Genomic DNA, 22,456 nt, shown 5'->3' with positions numbered 1-22,456 from the left:
TTGTATGAATGAGACTTTATGATAAAATATTTACAAAAGTTTCGAAATGTGTGTGCAAAAAAACACCTAAAAGCTGTCCGAGAGAGTGTTTGATTTTCTTTCAATGAAAAGTATAAAGGAAGATGATTTCGTAGGGAGTGGGTGTAACAGCCCGCTAGAAATTCAATTGTAAAATTTCTATTGACTTTAGGAACATCGTGAAGACTCTATAAGTTTTCATGAATCCATTAATCATATAGGTTTTAGTCTAACTATATAGTTAGTGTTATTACTCATTATGGTATCAGAAGTGTTTTTTTGATTATTGGAGATAGTTAGAAGTGTCAAAATGTATTATGGTTTGTGCCATTAGACTCGGAGGATTATTTAAGGTCTTATGGCGTAATAACATTTTTTCATATTTTCGGACGAAACATCTGTTCAAAACTGTAGATATTATTGGATAAAAATATCTTGAGCTAAATTTTGTGGATATTTTGGATAAAAATATCTTGAGTTAATTTTTGTAGATATTATTAGGTAAGAGAGTCCTACACTTAACTCTCACTTCAGGTAAGAGAGTCTTACACTTAACTCTCATTTCGGGTAAGAGAGTCCTACACTTAACTCTCACTCCAGTCTCATCTCTTCCATATCTCATCCATAAGTATCTCCAGCCACCCCTCCCCACGAAATTATCTTCATTTACACTTTTCATTGAAAGAATACCAAACACTCTCTCTCGGACAGCTTTTAGGTATTCTTTTGCACACCCATTTAGAAGCTTTTGTAAGTGTTTTATCATAAAATCTCCTTCATATAAGTTGTTCCTTTTTTAATCTAGTTTACGTGGATATATTATTTGTCCCATTTGAAGATCATTTGGTCAGTCAAATATTATATAAACTATAGAAAGGTCATTCTAAAAGATAAACTGGAGAATATGTTATAGTTTGGAGTTTTTGACCAATCTAATGGATAGATATTGGTTCGAAATTTTTATGGAGTATTGTTAACATGAATATATGACTATTGGTTGAGGATTTTTGCATGATTAAAGGTTTTGATGAAAGATTTGCTTAAATTTAGAAACTTAGAAACTGGAAGAGGAAAAACAGTTTCTGTTTTGAGAAAGTTTAACTCTTTGGTGGTCTAAACCTATTCCAATGACTTTGATAATTTTATTGGAGGATCCTAAACATCTTATATACATGTTATATTATTATTTTGAAGATATTTGATGTTAGTTTCAAAGATATGAAATTTTATGGAAAGAGATATTCAGATAAGCCAAGGTGTGGATGTTCTTGGCTAAATTTATGTTTTGGTTAATTTCTAACCATGTGATCTTGAATTAGAAGCTTATATATATTTTAGGACATCTTTTTAAAACATGTGATGGTTTGGTTTGAAGATCACATATTTATAAGTCATAGATCAAAATGTTGATCAAAACAAGTTGGAAACAAAAATCAATAGAAATAGCATATGGAAATTTTGGCCCTATGGAGTTTTAATAGTTGTGATTAGTTTTAAATTTTTCTAAATTGATATTTGAATTGAGGATAAAATTTACATGAGGCATGTAAATTTTGGTGACTTTTGGAGTTAGTATGCAAAATCCTTAAGTTATGGGTAAAACGATCATTTTTCTACATGCAGAGAGTAAAATGAAAATTTTACTCTTTAAGTTAGTATTTTTCATATTTCATTTTATTAGTGATTTAATGCTAACTTTTAGAATCATTAATTACAGTTCCTCGTAATCGCGCTTAAGGTTTTATAAGAAACGCGGAGATCGAGGTAAGTTAACTTTTAACTTACTAGCAGTCTACTGTGTATGTGTGCTAAGTAAATGAACTACAGTGCATGTATGTGTGTTATCATATATGTCATGCCATGCCAAGTTATCACGTAATTGTCTATTATGCAGAATTTATTCTGTCATCAATTTTATCTGTTACATAATATATTCTGTCATGTATTACTGTACCTTACAAGTACGTCATGCTAAGTATGCCATCTATTACATGTATGATGTATGTCAAGTCATGTAATATTCACTGTTACAAGTATGTCATGTTAAATATGTTGTCTATTATATGTTATGTCATGTTACGAAATGTTTCTATCTCAAGTTGATCATGTATTTCAGGTTATGTTCAAGTCACGTTATGTTACGTCAGGGTTTCAATCCTTTCGTATTCCAGTCACGTTTTATATTAAGTGTGTAGAATACATGGGGCCACAACAACTGTGGAGTATGTATTTACACGTAGAATACATGAGGCCACAACAACTATGGAGTATGTATTTTTCATGCTAAGTCAAGTTTCATAACAAGTTCATGATAAGTCAAGTTTCATATCACGTTCATGTTAAGTTAAGTTTCAGAACAAGTTCATGATACGTTAAGTTTCATATCATGTTCATGTTAATTCAAGTTTTAAAGCAAGTTCATGCTAAGTCAAGTTTCAGATCAAGTTTATGTCAATTCAAGTTCAGTTCATGTTTTAATTTAAGTTATGTCAATTATGCTATGTTGTACGCCAAGTTATGCTTTAATTACTTATGAATTTGATTATGCATTTATGTTTTTACTGTCATCCATGTATCATTAGCTTGTGTGGAAGTTTTTTGTTAACTTACTGAGATTTGTAATCAAATCTCACTTTGGTAGTCTCAACTACCATTCCCCCCGAATGGTAGATCTTGTTACAGGACCTGAAAGAGAATCAGGAACTGATCAACTAGACACAGTTGACTAAGCGACGGTGCAACGTCAATGTTAATATAGTAGTTAACGTAAATTACTACTTGTACGATGGAGTTCCATCTCTAGTACTTTTTGGATCATAACCATTTTAGACTAGTGTTGTGATCTTAGTTGTTCAATGGGTCTTTATGTATGAAGTATGTTTTAAGCATTTGTGATATTTTCAATTTGGTGGATAGTATTGTTAAAGAAAAAAATTATCCGCTGTGAATATTGCATATTGTTAGATGCATGTTAAGAACATTGCATCTTATATGTCATGAACGGGGGCAGGTAACCTTATGTTGCATGTCTCGACACTTCAAATGTTCGTTCGATCCCAAACAGAATTTGGGGGCGTCACAGTGGGCTAGAAATATTTATGCACAATATATGAAAGAGGATGAGGCTGAAGTGAGAGTTGAGTATAGGTCTTTCTTATCCAATAATATCTACAAAAATCAGCTCAATATATTTTTATCCAATAATATCCACAAAAATCAGTTCAAGATATTTTTATCCAATAACATTCACAAAAATCAGATCAAGATATTTTTTTCCAATAATATCTACGAAAATCAGCTCAAGATATTTTTACCCAATAATATTCACAAAAATCAATTCAAGATATTTTCTAAAAGTGGAGAGTAGACTTGGAAGAGTGAGATGGCTAAGATCTTTCCATGTGTCCAATTACAACTTTTCTAACTATCTCCAATAATCAAAAACACACTTCTAATACCATAGTGAGTAATAACAAAAACTATGTAATTAGACTAAAACCTATACGATTAATAAATTCGTGAAAACTTATGGGGTCTTCACAAGATTCCTACAATCAATAGAAATTTCACCATTAAATTTCTAGCGGACTGTTACAGGTTTGCCACATTTTTCTCGGACAAAGTGGTAATCCACTTCAATATGTTTGGATCTTGCATGGAAGGTTGGGTTGGAGGCAAGAGCTAAAGCACTAACATTATCACTCCAAACAATGGGAGCTGAGTCAAGAGAAATTTGCAGCTCACACAAAAGCATGCGTAGCCAATATACCTCAGCAATGACAAGATCTAAGCATTGATATTCCGCCTCTATACTAGATTTGCAAACAACCAATTGTTTCTTGGCTGACCAAGAGATCAGATTAGGACACACTTAAACACCATAGTCACACATTGATCGTCTATCATCAAGGTCTCCAACCCAATCTAAATCGCAGTAGGCATTAATAGAAAAAGAACCAGACTTGTAGAAGAGGCCATAATTGAGCGTCTGCTTCAAGTACAGTAACACTCGTTTGGCGGCTTTCCAATGTGCATAAGTGGGAGCTTGCATGTGTTGACAAAGCTTGTGACGCCCCCAAATTCCGTTTGGGATTGGACGGACATTTGAAGCGTCGAGACATGCAATACAAGGTTACCTGCCCCCGTTCATGACATATAAGATGCAATAATCCTAACATGCATCTAACATTATGCAATATTCGCAGCGGATAATTTTTTTCTTTAGCAATACTATGCACCAAACTGAAAATATCCCAATACTTACAACATACTTCATACATAAAGATCCATTGAATAACTAAGATCACAGCACTATTCCAAAATAGTTATGATCCAAAAGTACTGGAGATGCAACTCCATCGTACAAGTAGTAATTTAACTACTATATTAACATTAACGACGCACCGTCGTTCAGTCGACTGTGTCTAGTTGGTCAGCTCCTGATCCTCCTTCAGGTCCTGTAACAAGATCTACCATTCGGGGGGAATGGTAGTTGGGACTACCACAGTGAGATTTGATTACAAATCTCAGCAAGTTAACAAAAAACTTCCATACAGACTAATGATGCATGTATGACAGTAAAAGCATAAATGCATAATCAAATTCATAAGTAATTAAAGCATAACTTAGCGTACAACATAGCATAATTGATATAGCTTAAATTGAATCATGAACTGAACTTGACTTGACATGAACTTGATCTGAAATTTGACTTAGCATGAACTTGCTCTGAAACTTGAATTAACATGAAAAATACATACTCCACAATTGTTGTGGCCCCATGTATTCTACGTGTAAATACATACTCCACAGTTGTTGTGGCCCCATGTATTCTACACAAACTTGACTTAACATTAAAAATACATACTCCACAGTTGTTGTGGCCCCATGTATTCTACACAAACTTGACTTAACATGAAAAATACATACTCCACAGTTGTTGTGGCCCCATGTATTTTACACATCACAATTGTAGTTAAATACATACTCCACAGTTGTTGTGGCCCCATGTATTCTACACAAACTTGACTTAACATTTAAAAATACATACTCCACAGTTGTTGTGGCCCCATATATTCTACACAAACTTGACTTAACATTTAAAAATACATACTCCACAGTTGTTGTGGCCCCATGTATTCTACACAAACTTGACTTAACATGAAAAATACATACTCCACAGTTGTTGTGGCCCCATGTATTTTACGCATCACAATTGTAGTTAAATACATACTCCACAGTTGTTGTGGCCCCATGTATTCTACACATCATAATGTACTCAAGATGAAATGTGACTGGAATACGAAAGGACTGAAGTCCTGACGTAACATAACGTGACTTGAACATAACTTAGAATACATGACCAATTTGAGATAGAAACATTTCGTAACATGACATAACATATAATAGACAACATATTTAACATGACATACTTGCAACAGTGAATATTACATGACTTGACTTACATGTAATGGATGACATACTTAGCATGACGTACTTGTAATGTACAGTAATATATAACAGAATATATTATGTAACAGATAAAAATTGATGACAAAATAAATTCTGTATAATAGACAATTACATGATAACTTGACATGGCATGACACATATGATAACATACATACATACACTGTAGTTCTTTTACTTAGCACACATACACAGTAGACTGCTAGTAAGTTAAAAGCTAACTTACCTCGATCTCCGCGTTTCTTATAAAACTTCAAGTGCGATCACGAGGAACTGTAATTAGTTATTCTAAAAGTTAGAACTAAATCACTAAAAATTTGAAATATGAAAAATACTAACTTAAAGAGTAAAATTTTCATTTTACTCTCTACATGTGGGAAAATGACCGTTTTACCCATAACTTAAGGATTTTGCATACTAACTCCAAAAGTTTCCAAAATTTACATTTCTCATGTAAATTTTGTCCTAAATTTAAATATCAACTCAGAAAAATTTAAAACTAATCACAACTATTAAAAACTCCAAAGGGCCGAAATTCTCATATGCTATTTCTATTGATTTTTGTTTCCAACTTGTTTTGATCAACCTTTTGATCTATGACTTATAAATATGTGATCTTCAAACCAAACCATCACATGGTTTAAAAAGATGTCCTAAAACATATATAAGCTTCTAATTCAAGATCACATGGTTAAAAATTAACCAAAACATAAATTTAGCCAAGAATATCCACATTTTGGCTTATTTGAATATCTCTTTGCATAAAATTTCATATCTTTGAAACTAACATCAAATATCTTCAAAATAATAATATAACATGTATATAAGATACTTAGGATCCTCCAATAAAATTATTAAAGTCATTAGAATAGGTTTAGACCACCAAAGAGTTAAACTTTTTCAAAACAGAAACTGTTTTTCTTCTTCCAGTTTCTAAGTTTCTAAATCTAAGAAAATATTTCATCAAAACCTTTAATCATGCAAAATCCTCAACCAATAGTCACATATACATGTTAACAATACTCCATAAAAATTTTGGACCAATATCTATCCATTAGCTTGGTCAAAAACTCCAAACTATAACATATTCTCCAAATTCACGCCCAGAATGACCTTTCCATGGTTAAAAATACTTTTGACTGACCAAATGACCATGGAATGATACGAAAAATACATCTACGGAAACTAGACTCAAAGAGGAACAACTTATATGAATGAGACTTTATGATAAAACACTTACAAAAGCTTCGAATTGGGTGTGCAAAAGAACTCCTAAAAGCTGTCTGAGAGAGAGTGTTTGGTATTCTTTCAATGGAAAGCATAAATGAAGATAATTTCGTGGGGAGGGGTGGCTGGAGATACTTGTAGATAAGATATGGAAGAGATGAGGCTGGAGTGAGAGTTAAGTGTAGGACTCTCTTACCCAAAGTGAGAGTTAAGTGTAGGACTCTCTTACCGGAGTGAGAGTGGAGTGTAGGACTCTCTTACCTAATAATATCTACAAAAAATCAACTCAAGATATTTTTACCCAATAATATCCACGAAATTAGCTTAAAATATTTTCTAAATGTGGAGTAGACTTGGAAGAGTAAGGTGGTTAAAATCTATCCATGTGTATTTTAAATCTATGTTCTTAAGATATTTTCCAAATGTGTATTTTGCTTAGGTGTCATGATCTCACACCTTGATTTCCTTCACAATTCCATCTAATGGTTTCTCTTTGTGCTAAGTATCTAATACTATTTATTATGTGTGGTTAAGATCTTGCCAAGTATCCAAATAAAATTTTGCTAACCTAATTTGGACATTTCACACTGTGATTTTGAAAACACTGCGTTTAGTACGTTTACCGAGATTACTATTCACTCCAAAAATAAACGTAATAAACTTAGTACTGAAAAATCCTAAATATTCGATTAAGCCTAGTGGTGTAGACTATAATGTATTCTGACACTTCTAACTATCTCAAATAATTAAAATCGCATTTCTGGTACCATAGTGAGTGATAACACTAACTATGTTGACAGGCTAAAACCTATGCGATTAGTCGATTCGTGTAAACTTACGGAATTTTCACAAGGTTCTTAAGGTCAAAAGAAATTCCACAATTGAATTTCTAGCGGGCTGTTACAAAGCTGATTTACGGAATATGCGATGTTTGGGCGTGTAAGGGTGACATACTGCAAGGCACCTATGATTTGTCTATATTTAGATGGATCAGGAAGAAGATCTCCATCAAATTTAGACAGTTTTGAGACACAAGGAGCTCGATATGGTCAAATTCCAAGGAGTTTTACACGTTCTAACAAATCAATGATATACATTGTTTGTTGAAGATGCAAGCTTTAATACCCAGAAAATATGTCAGCTGGCCGAGATCCTTCATAGCAAACTCAAGTTGCAGGTTAGAGATAAGAGAGTTAATGAAGTGCCGGTCATTGGAAGTGACAAGGATATCATCCACATACACTAATAAAAACACATGAACCGAGTCTTGTTGATAGGTGAATAACAATGGGTCAACCTGTGAACTATGAAAACCAAGAGAGAGCAAGGTAGTAGATAAGCAATTAAACCAAGCTCGAGGAGCTTGCTTCAAGCCATATAGGGATTTATGAAGCTTACAAACAAATTGGGGGTGTACTGGATCCTCAAAACCTTTCAGTTGTGCCATTTAGACCTCTTCTTCTAAAATGTCATTGAGAAAGGCATTAGAAACATCCAGTTGCCGAAGATCCCAATTGAAGGACACTACAATCACAAGAACCATACAGACAGTAGAAGGTTTGATAACCGGGTTAAACATGTCATGAAAATCAACACCATTTCTCTGGAGATAACCAACAGCTACTAATCTTGCCTTGTGACAATCAATGCTACCATTGGGTCTACGTTTGAGTTTAAATACTCATTTGCAAGGCACCACATTTTTACCAAGTAGGCGAGCGCAGAATGACCACATTTCATTCTTCAATGGTGCCTAAAATTCACTGTCCATTGCCGCATACCACTCGGGTATAGATGTTGCTTGAGCATAGGTACAAGGCTCAGATAGGACCACACCTACATGCAAAGCTCGAAGAGGGTGACGAGTAGAGTAATATAGGTGGAAGTCAAGAAAGCTACGGGGCTTAGAATGTCCAGTATGCAATCTAGTAGTCATATGAGAAGGAGGAATAGGAAGGGAGGGTGCTCTGTCTTGGTGATATGAAGGTGCACTGTCGTGGGTAGCAAGGGAAAGGCTAGGTGAAGATGGAAGAGAAGAGAAGGGGTCTAAAGGAGACTCGGGTTGACTAGAGGTGAGAATAGGTGTAGAGGAGTGGAGGACAGGTTCAGGGGAGATGGTAGCTTGAATAGGAAGAGAAGACGCAGAAACGGGACTAGGAGAAGAAATAGGGGAAGAATGAAAAATATGTGAGGAAGGAGAGAAAAGCAAAGCACGAGAATTACCTGCGGAGTTCAAGCAACTAGCAAAGTCAGTGAAGATGGATTGTTCACGAGCTGGAAATATGCCTTTGTCAAAAATCATGTTCCAAGAAATATACACCCACCTAGAAGATGGATCAAAGCACTGAAAACCCCTTTGATTAGAGCAATAACCTATGAAAATACAAGGTGTGCTATGGTAAGATAATTTATCAGGTGTGTAAGGACGAAGATGGGGAAAAAAATTGACATCCAAAAGATCGAAAATAGGTGAAGTCAGGGGGAAGATGAAAAAGGCGTTCATAGGGTGATGAATAATCAAGAACTTTGGTAGGTAAGCGATTAATGATGAAAATAGAAGTTTGAAAAGCATCATCCCAAAATTGCTTAGGTAAGCCAGATTGGGCAAGGAGAGTGAGTCCCATTTTCATAATATGACGATGTTTTCTCTCTGCGAGACCATTTTGTTGTGAGATATGATGACATGAAAGGCAATGAAAAATTATGTTCGACGTTAACAATTGCTTAAAAATGGTAGAACAATATTCGCCACCATTATCACTTTGAAAATTGTTTAATGATTGTTTAATGGTGTGATTAAATTGTTTTTCCACTAAAAGCTTGAATTTAACAAATGTAGAATAAACATCGGATTTATTAGAAAGTGGAAAGACCCAACAAAAGTGATTATAGTTGTCAATAAAATTTATATAATACCGACAACCACTTAAAGATGGAGTAAATGTAGACCAAACATTGGAATGAATTATTTCTAAAGGGAGAGTCGACTCTCTCAAAGAATCCGAAAATGGCAATTGTTTATATTTGCCGAGTTGACAAGACACACAAATGGATTGTTTATTTATGGAATTACTAACTGGAAAAGAAAAATTTAAAATGACACAATGTAGAGTTGTCATAGAAGGGTGTCCTAAATGACAATGCCAAGTGGAGGTAGAAGCCTTGACGCCAACAATCATGGTGAGAGCATGAAATTTGGATGAAGAAAGTTGACGAAGGTTGATAGGATACAATCCATTATCACTTGGCCCCATCAGAAGTATGTCCCTCGTCAAGATGTCCTTCACAGAAAAATTAGAACCAGTGAGTTCAAAAGAGAACATTATTATCTTTACAAATTTATTAACAGAGAGAAGATGGGCAGAAGCTTGAGGACAATAAGCAATGTCATTTAGGAGAGAGTAGAAGGAGGAGTTGTAATGGAAGCAGTGCCAGTGCGAGATATAATCAAACCGATCCTGTTACCTATGCCCACTGAGTCATCACCTTCATAAGGTTGAGAGGTTGCAAGATTGGCAATATCTGAGGTAACATGAATGTTTGCACCACTATCGGCATACCATTGATGTTGATTGAGATAAGTGGTGTTAGCATCTACAACCATAACAACTAAATTTGTTGGAGGATGACGTCCCTGAAATGAGTAGTTCATGCGATTAAAACAATCCATTGCTTGATGGCCTTCAAGTTTGTATATTTGACATGGAGACCGAGAGTGAGAGGTAGAAGAAGCAGCAGCAGATGAGGTAACGGTTGCCGAAACTGGGAAGGAGCCCCACCCGAGCCTTTGGACACCCCAAGAAACGAGACTTGTTGTTGCTGTTACGAGAGACTGATTTAGAACCAATTTTATGCGAGTAGAGGGCATATGGTCCTACCTCTGGTTGAATTGTTTGACTATGAAATTTGTGCATAAGATCATAGTTTAACAATTCTGCATGGAAGTCCGAAAAAGGCATAGATTTCTCCTTAGCAAGGAGCATATATGTTGTCACAAAGGAATGGAAAGAGGAGTTGAGACCATTGAGAACAGAGAGAATTAAATCGGAGTCATCAATCAGTTTCCCAACAACAAATAATTCATTAGCAAGGGTTTTAACCTCATCCAAAAAATTTTGGCAAGACATGGAGCCTTGCTGTAAAGATTGTAACTTTCTCTTAATGATAGAAATCTGAGATGTAGAGGGCGCAATAAATTGTGTGCCAAGGGCTTGCCAAGCAAGCTGAGAGGTCTCAAGGCCATAAATGGTGGAAACCATTGCAGGAGATAAAGAAGAAACAATCCAGCCAAGTACCGTTTGGTCCTTATACTGCCAAACTACATAAGCAAAATTAGGAATACCTTGAGCCTTATGTTCAGCGTTGGAAAATTGAGGAGGACTGGGTTCGGAACCATCAACGATTCCCATGAGACCATAGCTTCGAAACAGGGGAAGTAATTGAGCACTCCAAGCAAGAAAGTTGGTTCCATCAAGTTTGATGGAGATGACCTGAGAGGAAGATGAAATGCAGCGGAAGAAGAGGAAGAATCTGCAATAAGAGCCATAGGATCGACAAAAGCATTAGTTATAGATGGTTGTGATACCAAGAAAGAATTGGAATCACTCTAGTTTTACTTATCAGAGATGAGTATAACCTCATTCATATATATAATCAAAGTTGTTACAAGAGATAAGAGAAAGATCTGTGTTGGTTACAAGATATAAGATTTACAAGAGATTTAAAATATAAACAGAGGATTATACCAAACTGCACCGCAACGTCTTCAACTTAAAGTCACAACGTCCTCAACGTCTCCAACGTCAAGCTGCAAACTATTCAGTTTAAATATTATGGTCCTTATCCTTATCAATTTTGACTTATACCGGCCTACATTTCGGTTTGTACCTGTCGATATTTTGACATTTGCTTTTTTTTTTTTTCATTTCTTCAAAATACAAGTTCATTTTTTTCATCCAATTTAAATCAGGCTATTTATAATTTATATATATATATATATATTTATATATAATTTATTCATATATAGACTATTATTTTATAATATAAAAACTATTATTTTATAATATAATTTATATATATATTTATATATATAATTTATTCATATATCGATTATTCTGAAACGATATCGGTATTGAAATATTTCATTCCAATATGTTAACTGGTACGACCTTCGATACAGTATTCAAAATTTTAATTTTTTTCCTGTATTTTTCTGTACTAGTTTAGAACTCGACTAATTAAAAGTATCTGTTTTTTTTTTTTTTTTTTGGTTTTTACTTTCTTCTGAGTGGCCTCAATTTTTTAAGCTATAGTATGAGATTAACAACCTTGCCAAAGATGCATGCATGTCGAACTGAAGTGACAAATAAACTTCTATGGCATAATCATGTCGATTAAAAACAATCATTCTGCCAGTGTAAGTGTAAGAAGATTCCCATCGGTTCTCGAAACAGGCAGTAAATGTAGGGGAAAATAATCTCTTTTATTTTTCTCATGGTCTTTGCAATCATCACAAAATCTGGACATGCTGGTGCACACAGACGAGTATGAGCTCTCCAGCCACACCTCCATTGCCCACTTATACATTCAAAATTTACGTACTAATCTGCATAGGAAAATACTCAAGGCCAGTCGGGTGTCTATTTCCTTTTTACACCAACCAATAAAATCTGGCCACGTAGGAGGTGCTTGCTCCAAACATCTACACCCACACGCAGAGAATCAGCGAAATTCAGGCATTCCTTCCTTCTTCGCCATTCCTTCCTTCCACAAGCTAATCTGAAACTGGGTAGCCCTGTCGCAGGCCACCCCTCCCTATCGCAGACCATCCCTCGCGCAGCTACCTCGTTGGCACAGACCCTCCCTTGCGCAGCCACCTTCCTTCTTTAACCCTTACCCTTTGCTTGCCTGGCCAGCCATTATCTTGACCACCTTCACTGTAAGCATTTCTACCTTCTTGAACTCAATGGGCTCCGGTGATGGAATCATTGGAATGACATTTGTGTTCGCACCAGATCATAGTCCCTCACCACCTGATAGCTATGGCTCTTATCTCGGAATCCTTGATCGATCACCCCCACGTAATTTCTACTGCTTTTTAATGTTTGATTGTGGGATTTTTCTATCAATTATAGGCTTTATTTTTTTTATTTTTTGGCTGTATCCAATAATTGACATTATTTAGCAATCAAATAAAATGCAAGTGGTGTTGTTCGGCAACTAACCGTGGAGCTCGACACCTTCATGAATTATTTTGATCCAGATGGAAACCACATTGGAATTGACACAACAAGCATTATACATCCGTTTGTGTGAAGTGCAAAATTGATTATGATGGTTTGAGTAATATGCTTCTAGTTTCAGTGGGATATTCCAAGAGCCCCTTGGTCACCGTTCTCGGCCGTTCAATAATAATGTCACACTGTTCCAAGTTCTTTTTTTGTAGGATTTACGGCATCAACTGGAACTCTGTCGGAAAATCATCAGGTCATTGTAGAGAGAGAGAGAGAGCCCCACAAATCAAACCAGATCGTATCTTAGGGAGAGAGAGAGGGGGGACGGGTAGACGACGGGAAGAGCGAGGGAGGGAGCAGGACGTGGTCACTAAATAAATCGTGTTTTATCAACTATGTGAAGGTGCAAATAGCAATATGTGTAGACACCTATGTGGCAACGTTTGATTGGCAGCCTATGCTCGTGCACACAGACGAGTATGAGCTCTCCAGCCACACCTCCATTGCCCATTTATACATTCAAAATTTACGTACTAATCTGCATATTAATATTGATTTTTTTATATTTAAAATTTAAATTCATATTATTTTCAATAAAATCTAATTTTTGACCAGTACACATATTAATGTACAGTTATACTTACAACTAGATTTTTCCTACTTTCAATGCCATTGAAAATGTTATGATGCAAGTTATGTTTTATAATTCGCCTCTGCTATCACAGATGCATTACTCCTCCATTTCAAGATTGCTTTTGAAGGTGAGTGAAGCCTTACTCGTACTGAATGGTGACCAAGCCTTTTTCGCAGTCACGCATGCACCCACATCCAGAGGCGGACTAGCACACGAACCCAACACTTGTCAGCATAAGGTATACTCTTTACCATTTTGCGTTGTACCAAATTTAGCAACTCAAGCAAGAGATTGATGTCCTTGTTATGATCACAGTTCCAATGGTGTAAAAAAATATATATAGTTGCACCAAGAAAATATCTACAAGTCTACTTAAAAATATATAATTTCCAAGTTTGCACACCCATGTGGAAGTCTTACACAATAGCTATCATGTTTTGATTTTTGTCATAATTTTATAATGAGTCGTATATTAAGTCTGAAGACTGGATTGTATAATTGGCAAATGACATCACCCCTTCACTTGTACGGCTGGGTATTGGCATTCAATCAAATTAATCAATTTACATGAGTCACCACTCACCAGTAGTCATTGCAAGAGCACTCCCCTAATCTGAAGTGATGGAATCTGTTGGAATCTCTTACAACAATTTCGCGTCCTGTTACCCTGGACACTTGCTTCGCAAAATCGTGGCAGTCTTTGCATGCCCGGAGGTTCTTGAAAACCAGGATTGGGGCATTGCTTGGTGTGGATATTAGCCCAAATGCTATAGCAAGTCTCTCGCTATGGTCAAGAAGTTGTTCTTTCCGTTCAGGCAATCCGCACCAAACATCCTCGTCAGTTAAAAGGGCATTATCAGCATTTTCATAGGATGTAGTTAACTCCCTTAATGTTGAGTATATTTGTTCTGCTAGAGGATGGTGTCTATCACCTACTGTAAACCGGTGCAGTCTACCCTTGACAGTTACCCAACTACAACCAATTTCCTTTCTCAAGTTTCTTTCAGCCATCATCCTTCTAAAATGAGCTGCTTCTTCCCATTTTCCACATGAAGCATACAAGTTAAACATGACAATATATGTGGCAGTATCATCTGGTTCCAGCTGAAGTAGGTTTTTCGCTGCAATCTTCCCAAGCTCAGGATTCTGATGAGTCCAACACCCACCCAATAAGCTTTTCCAGCTCATTACATCGGGTTCAAAAGGCATACTCTTTATCAATTCTAGTGCCTCCTCAAGTAGCCCGGCACGCGAGTATATATCCACCACACAGTCATAATGGTCGACAGTTGGGACCACACCGTACTCACCCCTCATCGAATCCAAGTATTGCTTTCCCTCTCTGACCAAGCCTGAATGACTACATGCAGTTAGAACTCCTATAAATGTAACTGCATTTGGCCTTACACCGCAGTCCTGCATTCTGTTGAAAAAACTTAAAGCTTCAGTGGCATTGCCATGACATGCATAACCACAAATTATAGCAGTCCAAGCCACAGTATCAGGTCTGTCTAGAGAAGCAAAGGCTCTGTAGGCATAGTCTAATCTCCCACATCTGGAATACATGGTGATCATAGCACTCTCTCCATAGACGTTAACTAGCCCTCTTTTTATTGCATCAGCATGAGCTTGAGCACCCAAATTTAAATCTGAGAGTGCCGCGCAGGCTTGGAAAATGCTAGTGTATATGAATGAATTTAAAACCACACCTTTACTCTTCAGATTTTTAAAAATCTTCACAGACTCCTCAAATTCACCAATTTGGCAATTGCCAGAGATTATACAACTCCATGAAACATCATTAGGTTCACTTATCCTCTCAAATGCTCGGCAAGCAGATGTGAAATTCCCAAATTTGACATAGAAGTCCACAAGAGGAGTTCCTACTGAAACATCAGAATCCAATCCAAGTTTAACGCTACACCCATGAATTTGCCTTCCCACGTTCAAGTCCTCCAGACCACCGCACACCTTGAGAATTATGGAGAACACAAACTCATCCATTTCAATACCTTGGTTCACCATCTTAACAAACAATCCCAGAGCATTATCCAGTTTCTCAGCTTGAGTGTACCCCACCATCATCCCGGTCCAAGCCACAGCATTTTTTTCTGGCATCCTATCGAAAACAAGCTCGGCACCCTCTAGCCACCCACACTTGGCATACATGTTGGCGATTGCCGTGCCAACCAAAGCATTAGAACCCAACCCATTTCTTATCACATGAGAATGAATCTGTTTCCCCAGCTCCAAAAAAGAAAATTTTGTCAAGGGCCGTAAGAGGGTAATATAGATAGACGGGCTCGATCTAATTTCTGTCACTGACCCCTGCATACGTGAGAACAACCGAATGGCTTCGTCCAAAATCCCCTCCTCTGCATAAGCAGACATAATTATAACCCACGAGACAACATTCCTCTCAAGCATTTCTTCAAACACTTTCCGAGCGTCCACAAGACTTCCACAGTCGCAATACATCCGCAGAACATAATTATCAAGAAGCCCAGTCGGCTCCTTCACTGTTCTTCGCAAATGGTCGTGAATCGATTTCCCATCCGATAAAGCTTGCAACCTGCCACATGTTTCAAAGAGGGTTTTATAAGAGCGGGGACTAACTGAAATGCCGGCCTCGTCCATGTGTTTAAGAAACTCATCAACTTCTCTGAGCTTCCCTTGTTTGGATAAAGAAACTAAGTGTACATTTGCAACATGGCCTGGTTGGATTTGGGGGGCTTTCCTCGAAGATGGGCTGCATTTGAGAGAGACCCATGAAGGGATTTGATCAAAACTTAAAGATTTTAGTGTCATTAGAACTTTGCCATGAGCTACACCTACATCTGGAGAAGAGTGGGAAGGTAACAAAAAGTTCTGTGCGCAATTGATCGAAGACATTACTTTCTCGTAAATTTTGAAGCTTTCCAACGCCCTAGGGGGCACTTGTTGACAAAACCCAATTTCAAGAGATCAAGAAAAGGAAGAACAGAAACATCGAACAAGTTCTTCAAGCACCTATTGGAATTTGCTCCATTACCACAATTATCATCTAATTTTTACATATTTATCTGAGAAAATACTTTTTTTTTTTTAATTTACTTAAATTTCTTTTGATTTTGATGAGTTTGGATAATAAATAATAATATTTTATTGAAGTCAGTGATATTCATCACAAAACACATCATACATCATGGAGAAAATTTACGTCGGAAGTATTGAGTATTATAGTTCCGTAAGAGATTTGATTAGTGCAAATCAAAATTATTTAAAAAAAAGTAACTGATATACTGTTTTAAAGTACCATGAGTATTATATATATATAGTTTTTAAAAGTGTAATATTTTATTAAAGAATAAATTTTTATGTGAATACTAAATTTGATATTTTTTTAAAAAAAAAAATGTGCGAATCTTCCTATTATACTTCTACGAAAATTATTGAGAACAAAAATTAACGGTAGATACAATTTTAATACATACAAATTTTATGCATTTTAATTAAATATTTATTTATATTTTCAAAAGAATTCAAGAACTACACACATCTCAAAAAAATATTTTAATTATAAAAAATTATACAAAATAAATTTAAAAATTAATATGAATTGATATATTATAAAATTAATTTTAATATAAAATAAATCAAATATATAATATAAAATTACAAATACACGGCCAGGGTCAACTAATATACCCCTGAAAGGAACGACTTCCAGCCGCCACGGACGAAATTTTAGTATTTAGTGCGGCTGCTTTCCCTCCACGCCGGTTTCTCTCCGAGCTCAGAAGCAGATACCTCCAGAGCTCCATTTTTTCTTAATCCACTGTGCTCTCTGAATTTTGGAAACCCTAGATTTCGTAATTCGTCGACACTACAACTGATAAATCCACTCCGCAACAATGGCGGCTTCGTTGCACGCGCACGGTGTCGAAACTCCGGGTCGCGGATTCGTGAGGGAGTCGAAATTATGGTCAAATGTGCCCATCACATTGCACCTGCTCAGGTTCTCGACTTCCATCGCTTCGAGTTCTAGATTGTTCTGTGCAGGAAGTGGAAATTTTTCTGGGAGAGCGACGACGAAGCTAGTGAAAATCGGTGACAAAAAAGGAGGAGGACGAGTGGAGGCTGTGCTTAAAGAGGATAAGATAGAGAAGCGATTCTCAGATGGAAATGGGAAGGATTTCACTTGTGTGATGAAGTTCGGTGGATCGTCGCTGGCGTCGGCCGAGAGAATGAGGGAGATCGCCACTCTTATGCTCAGTTTCCCCGAGGAACGGCCCGTCGTTGTTCTCTCTGCGATGGGCAAAACTACTAACAAACTTCTTGTGGTAATTTACACATTTTTTTTTTTAATTTTGTCATTTATATTCTTTATATTAAGAGAGATAGTTATGGAATTGAATGTTTCTAATGCAGGCCGGAGAGAAGGCCGTCAGTTGTGGCGTCTCTAATGCCTCGGAAATCGAGGAACTGAGCTTTGTAAAGGAGCTGCATCTTAGGTTTGATGGTTATGATTAATTTCTTTCTATCTTCAATTTTTTTAATTATGAATGTTGCAAGAGATTTGAAACGGCGTTCCATAGCTATTATGAAAGTCAGTTAAGTATGGCTTTTGATCATTCAGGACGGTGAATGAACTTGGAGTTGATCGGTCTGTTGTCTCTGGTCAGGATTCTTAATTTAAGCTATTAGATAGTCTTTCTTTGTTGTTTATGAAATTCAAGTACTTGTTCTGAAAGTGAGACAGGATTTTTTGATCTAATTAGTTTTTTTCCTGGTGCGTGATTGTGGGCCCAACAATTTACAGCTCTCTTGGAACAACTGGAGCAACTACTGAAAGGAATAGCTATGATGAAAGAGTTAACTCTCCGCACGAAAGACTACTTAGTTTCATTCGGGGAGTGCATGTCCACAAGAATTTTTGTGGCTTATCTAAATACAATTGGTGTTAGAGCACGCCAAGTACGTGTTATTCTTCACCAGTTTATGTATTCTTGTTTCCCAACCATTAATTTCAGCCGTAACTAACTATAAGCTGCTATGTGATTTTGCAGTATGATGCATTTGATCTTGGTTTTATAACCACGGATGATTTCACGAATGCGGACATCTTGGAAGCAACTTACCCAGCTGTTGCCAAGAGATTACATGGTGATTGGGTTAATGATCCTGCAATTCCCATTGTCACCGGCTTCCTTGGGAAGGTTCTACTAAACTGCTGCTGAATTCATTTCGCTGCCTAGTAGTCAGATCTTAATTTTAGAGTGTTTTGCAAGGATAATATGTGTTTTCTCTTATTGTAGGGTTGGAAATCTGGAGCAATCACCACATTGGGTAGGGGCGGTAGTGACTTGACAGCTACAACCATTGGCAAAGCCTTGGGTTTGCAGGAAATTCAGGTCAGAATTAGACCCTGATTCATTTGCGCACACAGGCAGAACATGGATGTATTCATACTTCACTTTCTCTCTTGAACTAATATTAGTAGCACTTTTAGTTGGGAGTTTATGTGAATCCTCTTTTGATTGATATTAACAAACTTATATGCTGGTTTAATTAACAATTTTAACAGGTGTGGAAAGATGTTGATGGTGTCTTGACCTGTGACCCTAGTATTCATCCATGTGCAGAACCTGTCCCTCATTTGACATTTGATGAGGCAGCAGAGCTTGCATACTTTGGTGCTCAGGTTAGATTTCTGTTGCTTCTTTCTGTTTAGAAATTGTTTGTTTGTGACTTGAGGTGGACTGGACCAGTTGGTTGAAAGTCCAGTATGTATCCTTCCCCCCACCCAAAAATAAAAAATAAAAAGGTCCAGCATTCGTATCGGGCAGAAGTTTGGTTCTAGAGAGAGATCCACAGCTTGGAATACCGAGTTTATATATTGGGATGAAGTTTGGATCTCGAGAGAGACAAAGAAGCTTAGTTTGTGGGCCCCTCTTTTCAATAACATCAATGTCCATGTGTCGAACATATCAATCAAATACACATAAAAGTGCATAAGGATGTGTTCTGGGGTATTCTGGATGCAAGGATAAATAGGCTTTGAACATGTACATATTGCATTATTTCGTGAACGTATTTTTGCCAACCCCGGGTTTGATGACTAAAGTACTGAATGGGAATAATTGCTTTGCAGATGATTTTTGGGTTGGGTTTTTTCATTGGACAACCATAGTGTTTGGTAATGTCGGTGATATGCTTTTATTTGCAGTTTTATATGTATTAAATTATTGGAATTTGGCTACCATTTTTAAAAAACCAAAATGTTGAATCTAAGGGAGAGATTTGGGATGTTGTACTATTATTCTTGGTGAGGACAAGGGCACACAGGAAATATTCATGTTATGCCATGTATGCAGGTCCTACATCCACAATCCATGAGACCAGCCAGAGAGGGTAATATCCCTGTTAGAGTCAAGAATTCATACAACCCTCAAGCTCCCGGTACCCTTATCACTAAAACAAGAGATATGGACAAGGTTTGTCGCAGGTGAAACTTTGTCATCCTAGTGTGTGGAGTAGTTCAACAATACTGACCATTTTCTTCATGTAAATGAATTACAGGCAGTGCTGACCAGCATAGTTTTGAAGCAGAACGTTACAATGTTGGATATAGTCAGTACCCGCATGCTTGGTCAAGTTGGCTTCCTATCAAAGGTCAGGAATTTTCTTCCACTTGATTTTGTTCTGCCACCTGTTGCTTTCATGGCTTATGCTTGTTGTAATGTTATTCACTCTTATGTATTTCTCAAAGTAGGTGTTCTCAATATTCGAAGATTTGGGCATATCTGTGGACGTTGTTGCTACTAGCGAAGTTAGTATATCTTTGACATTAGATCCTTCTAAACTTTGGAGCAGAGAACTGATCCAGCAGGCAAGTCTATGGTCATATATTCTTATGTTATTTATTTTCATACTTTGCAGTTTATGTAATGTTGCTCTAATTTTCCCATCGATGAGGTGCTTGCAACCTCCTGGTGGATTTGTGCTTGTGGGAATATTTAATGGTGAACTAATTGACAGCACTTAGTACAACAGAGGCCAGAAAAATACTTCGTGATTGAGCAACTAATAAAAACATATCTCATTTGGATAGTTCCTCTTGAAGGTACCTATAATTATTGGTATTTTTGTGGTATTCAATTTTGATAGAGCACTCTGACTAAGTTTTCAACACAGATAATTAAGTGCAACTGGTGTAGGATGAATGCACCACCAATTTTAAAGGGGTATCAACATTTTTGTTTCAGCAAGCCCTGTTCTAAATTTGTTTATTCGTAAGTTCAATGTCATGCAAAGATCGTTCATAAGTTGCAGCATACAAACTGTGGTCAAACTCTTTCTCAACATAACCCTTGGGGTTGGCTCAAGCGGTAACGGCCTTGGGCTTGGGGGTATCTCCCCCCATGTCTAAGGTTCAAATCCCTTTTGGTGCAAATAATTTCTAGGGCTATCAGATTGGGGGATTTTTCCCTTGAATTACCCGAGGTGCACTTGCAGGAAACTCCTTACCAAGGGCCTGTGCACCCCTGGGATTAGTCGGGATGCTGTTTGTTGACACCCGGTGCCAATTAAAAAAAAAAAAAAAGGAAAACTATTTCTCAACATACTTGATAAATGCAGATACCCGCACTGTTGTAAGTTCTGTGTGCACTCTCTCTCTCTCTTCGTCTAAATTGAGTCCCATCAGATTGCCTGGATTTAGCATTAAATCGGTTTGCTCCTTTGTCTTAATTGAACAGGAACTTGACCATGTAGTGGAAGAGCTTGAGAAGATTGCAGTTGTGAATCTCCTGCAGCACAGATCAATCATCTCTCTTATTGGCAATGCTCAGCGTTCCTCGTTGATACTGGAGAAGGTGTTTTTTCCCTTGTGCAATTTAGTCAAAACTATTCAGAGCTATATACCTTTCAAAATTTGATGTTCTTATGAGTTATATTCCTTTATGAGTCCTAGGGACTTTTCAGATTCAGTCATTTGTACAAAGATTCTCTTTCCATCTTTGATATCAGATAAACGGGTACATTTTTTGCAGGTATTTCATGTTCTGCAAGCCAATGGAGTTAATGTCCAGATGATCTCACAAGGGGCATCCAAGGTATCTTTATCGTAGTTCCTCTTAACTGATGAGACATCTTTCGTTCAGTATTCTAACTTATCACATGTATAAGTATATATATCAACACAAATATGGTTGGTATCAAGCAGGTGAATATTTCATTGATAGTAAATGACACTGAAGCTGAACAATGCGTGAAGGCCCTTCACTACAGCTTTTTTGAGAGTGGTGATCTATCTGAACAGATACTGGATGCTGAATTTGGGAATGGATCAGCTTTTTCTGCGATTTGAAAAGCATTGACTCCATGTCGGATTATCCCCCTCCATTCTCCTTCACAATGATTTTTTGGATTTCCCAACAAACATTGTTATCAGCCATCGCCATCTATTCGAGGGTGTGTTTGAATGTCAACGGAAATGTTCGGTCCCTTTTTGTGCCTCCCCAAATCATGAATTGACTGTGGAACAGATCTCAAAAGCGCCCTGGAGGAGTACCGGTTGGTAACACTCATTTTTATTCTTCCAAAAATCTGTCCTTAACTAAAATGGAGCCTATTAGCACCCACCCCAAAACTAAAATGGAGCCTATTAACTAAACCTGGCCCTGCGTATGAAACTCACCTACCAAATATGGCAGGCTATTTTAATGGGCCACCCAGCCCATTGTCAGGTCTATGTTATTTTGGGCCTAGAGTCTAGCAGCCCATTATTTGTTCGGATTTGTTTTAAAACAATTAATTAGATTTGCACATTTATTTCTCTCTTTGAATCTTTAGTTTTGATCATTTCTGCACACCCTATCAAACTGCGAAAACC

At 36.9% G+C, this 22,456-nt stretch overlaps 2 protein-coding genes across 2 annotated transcripts; one reads left to right on the top strand and one right to left on the bottom strand.

The window, feature by feature from the left end:
- Positions 1-13,924: 13,924 nt before the first annotated feature.
- On the bottom strand, positions 13,925-16,729 carry LOC122309811 (pentatricopeptide repeat-containing protein At5g13270, chloroplastic). Its single transcript, XM_043123476.1, has one exon. It carries the CDS (start codon positions 16,471-16,473, stop codon positions 14,161-14,163), a length of 2,313 nt encoding a protein of 770 aa, XP_042979410.1. The 5' UTR covers positions 16,474-16,729; the 3' UTR covers positions 13,925-14,160.
- A 535-nt stretch (positions 16,730-17,264) lies between these two features.
- LOC122308817 (aspartokinase 1, chloroplastic-like) lies at positions 17,265-22,399 on the top strand. Its single transcript, XM_043122059.1, has 13 exons — positions 17,265-17,903; positions 17,992-18,074; positions 18,200-18,240; positions 18,383-18,537; positions 18,630-18,779; positions 18,879-18,974; positions 19,148-19,264; positions 19,938-20,057; positions 20,143-20,235; positions 20,336-20,452; positions 21,321-21,437; positions 21,615-21,677; positions 21,788-22,399. The coding sequence occupies exons 1-13, from the start codon at positions 17,475-17,477 to the stop codon at positions 21,929-21,931; spliced, it is 1,725 nt and encodes a 574-aa protein (XP_042977993.1). The 5' UTR covers positions 17,265-17,474; the 3' UTR covers positions 21,932-22,399.
- Positions 22,400-22,456: the final 57 nt, after the last annotated feature.

This window comes from Carya illinoinensis, chromosome 5 (assembly GCF_018687715.1).
Source record: "Carya illinoinensis cultivar Pawnee chromosome 5, C.illinoinensisPawnee_v1, whole genome shotgun sequence".
In the NCBI taxonomy this organism is placed as follows: domain Eukaryota; kingdom Viridiplantae; phylum Streptophyta; class Magnoliopsida; order Fagales; family Juglandaceae; genus Carya; species Carya illinoinensis.
This window is presented reverse-complemented; position numbering and strand designations above follow the sequence as displayed.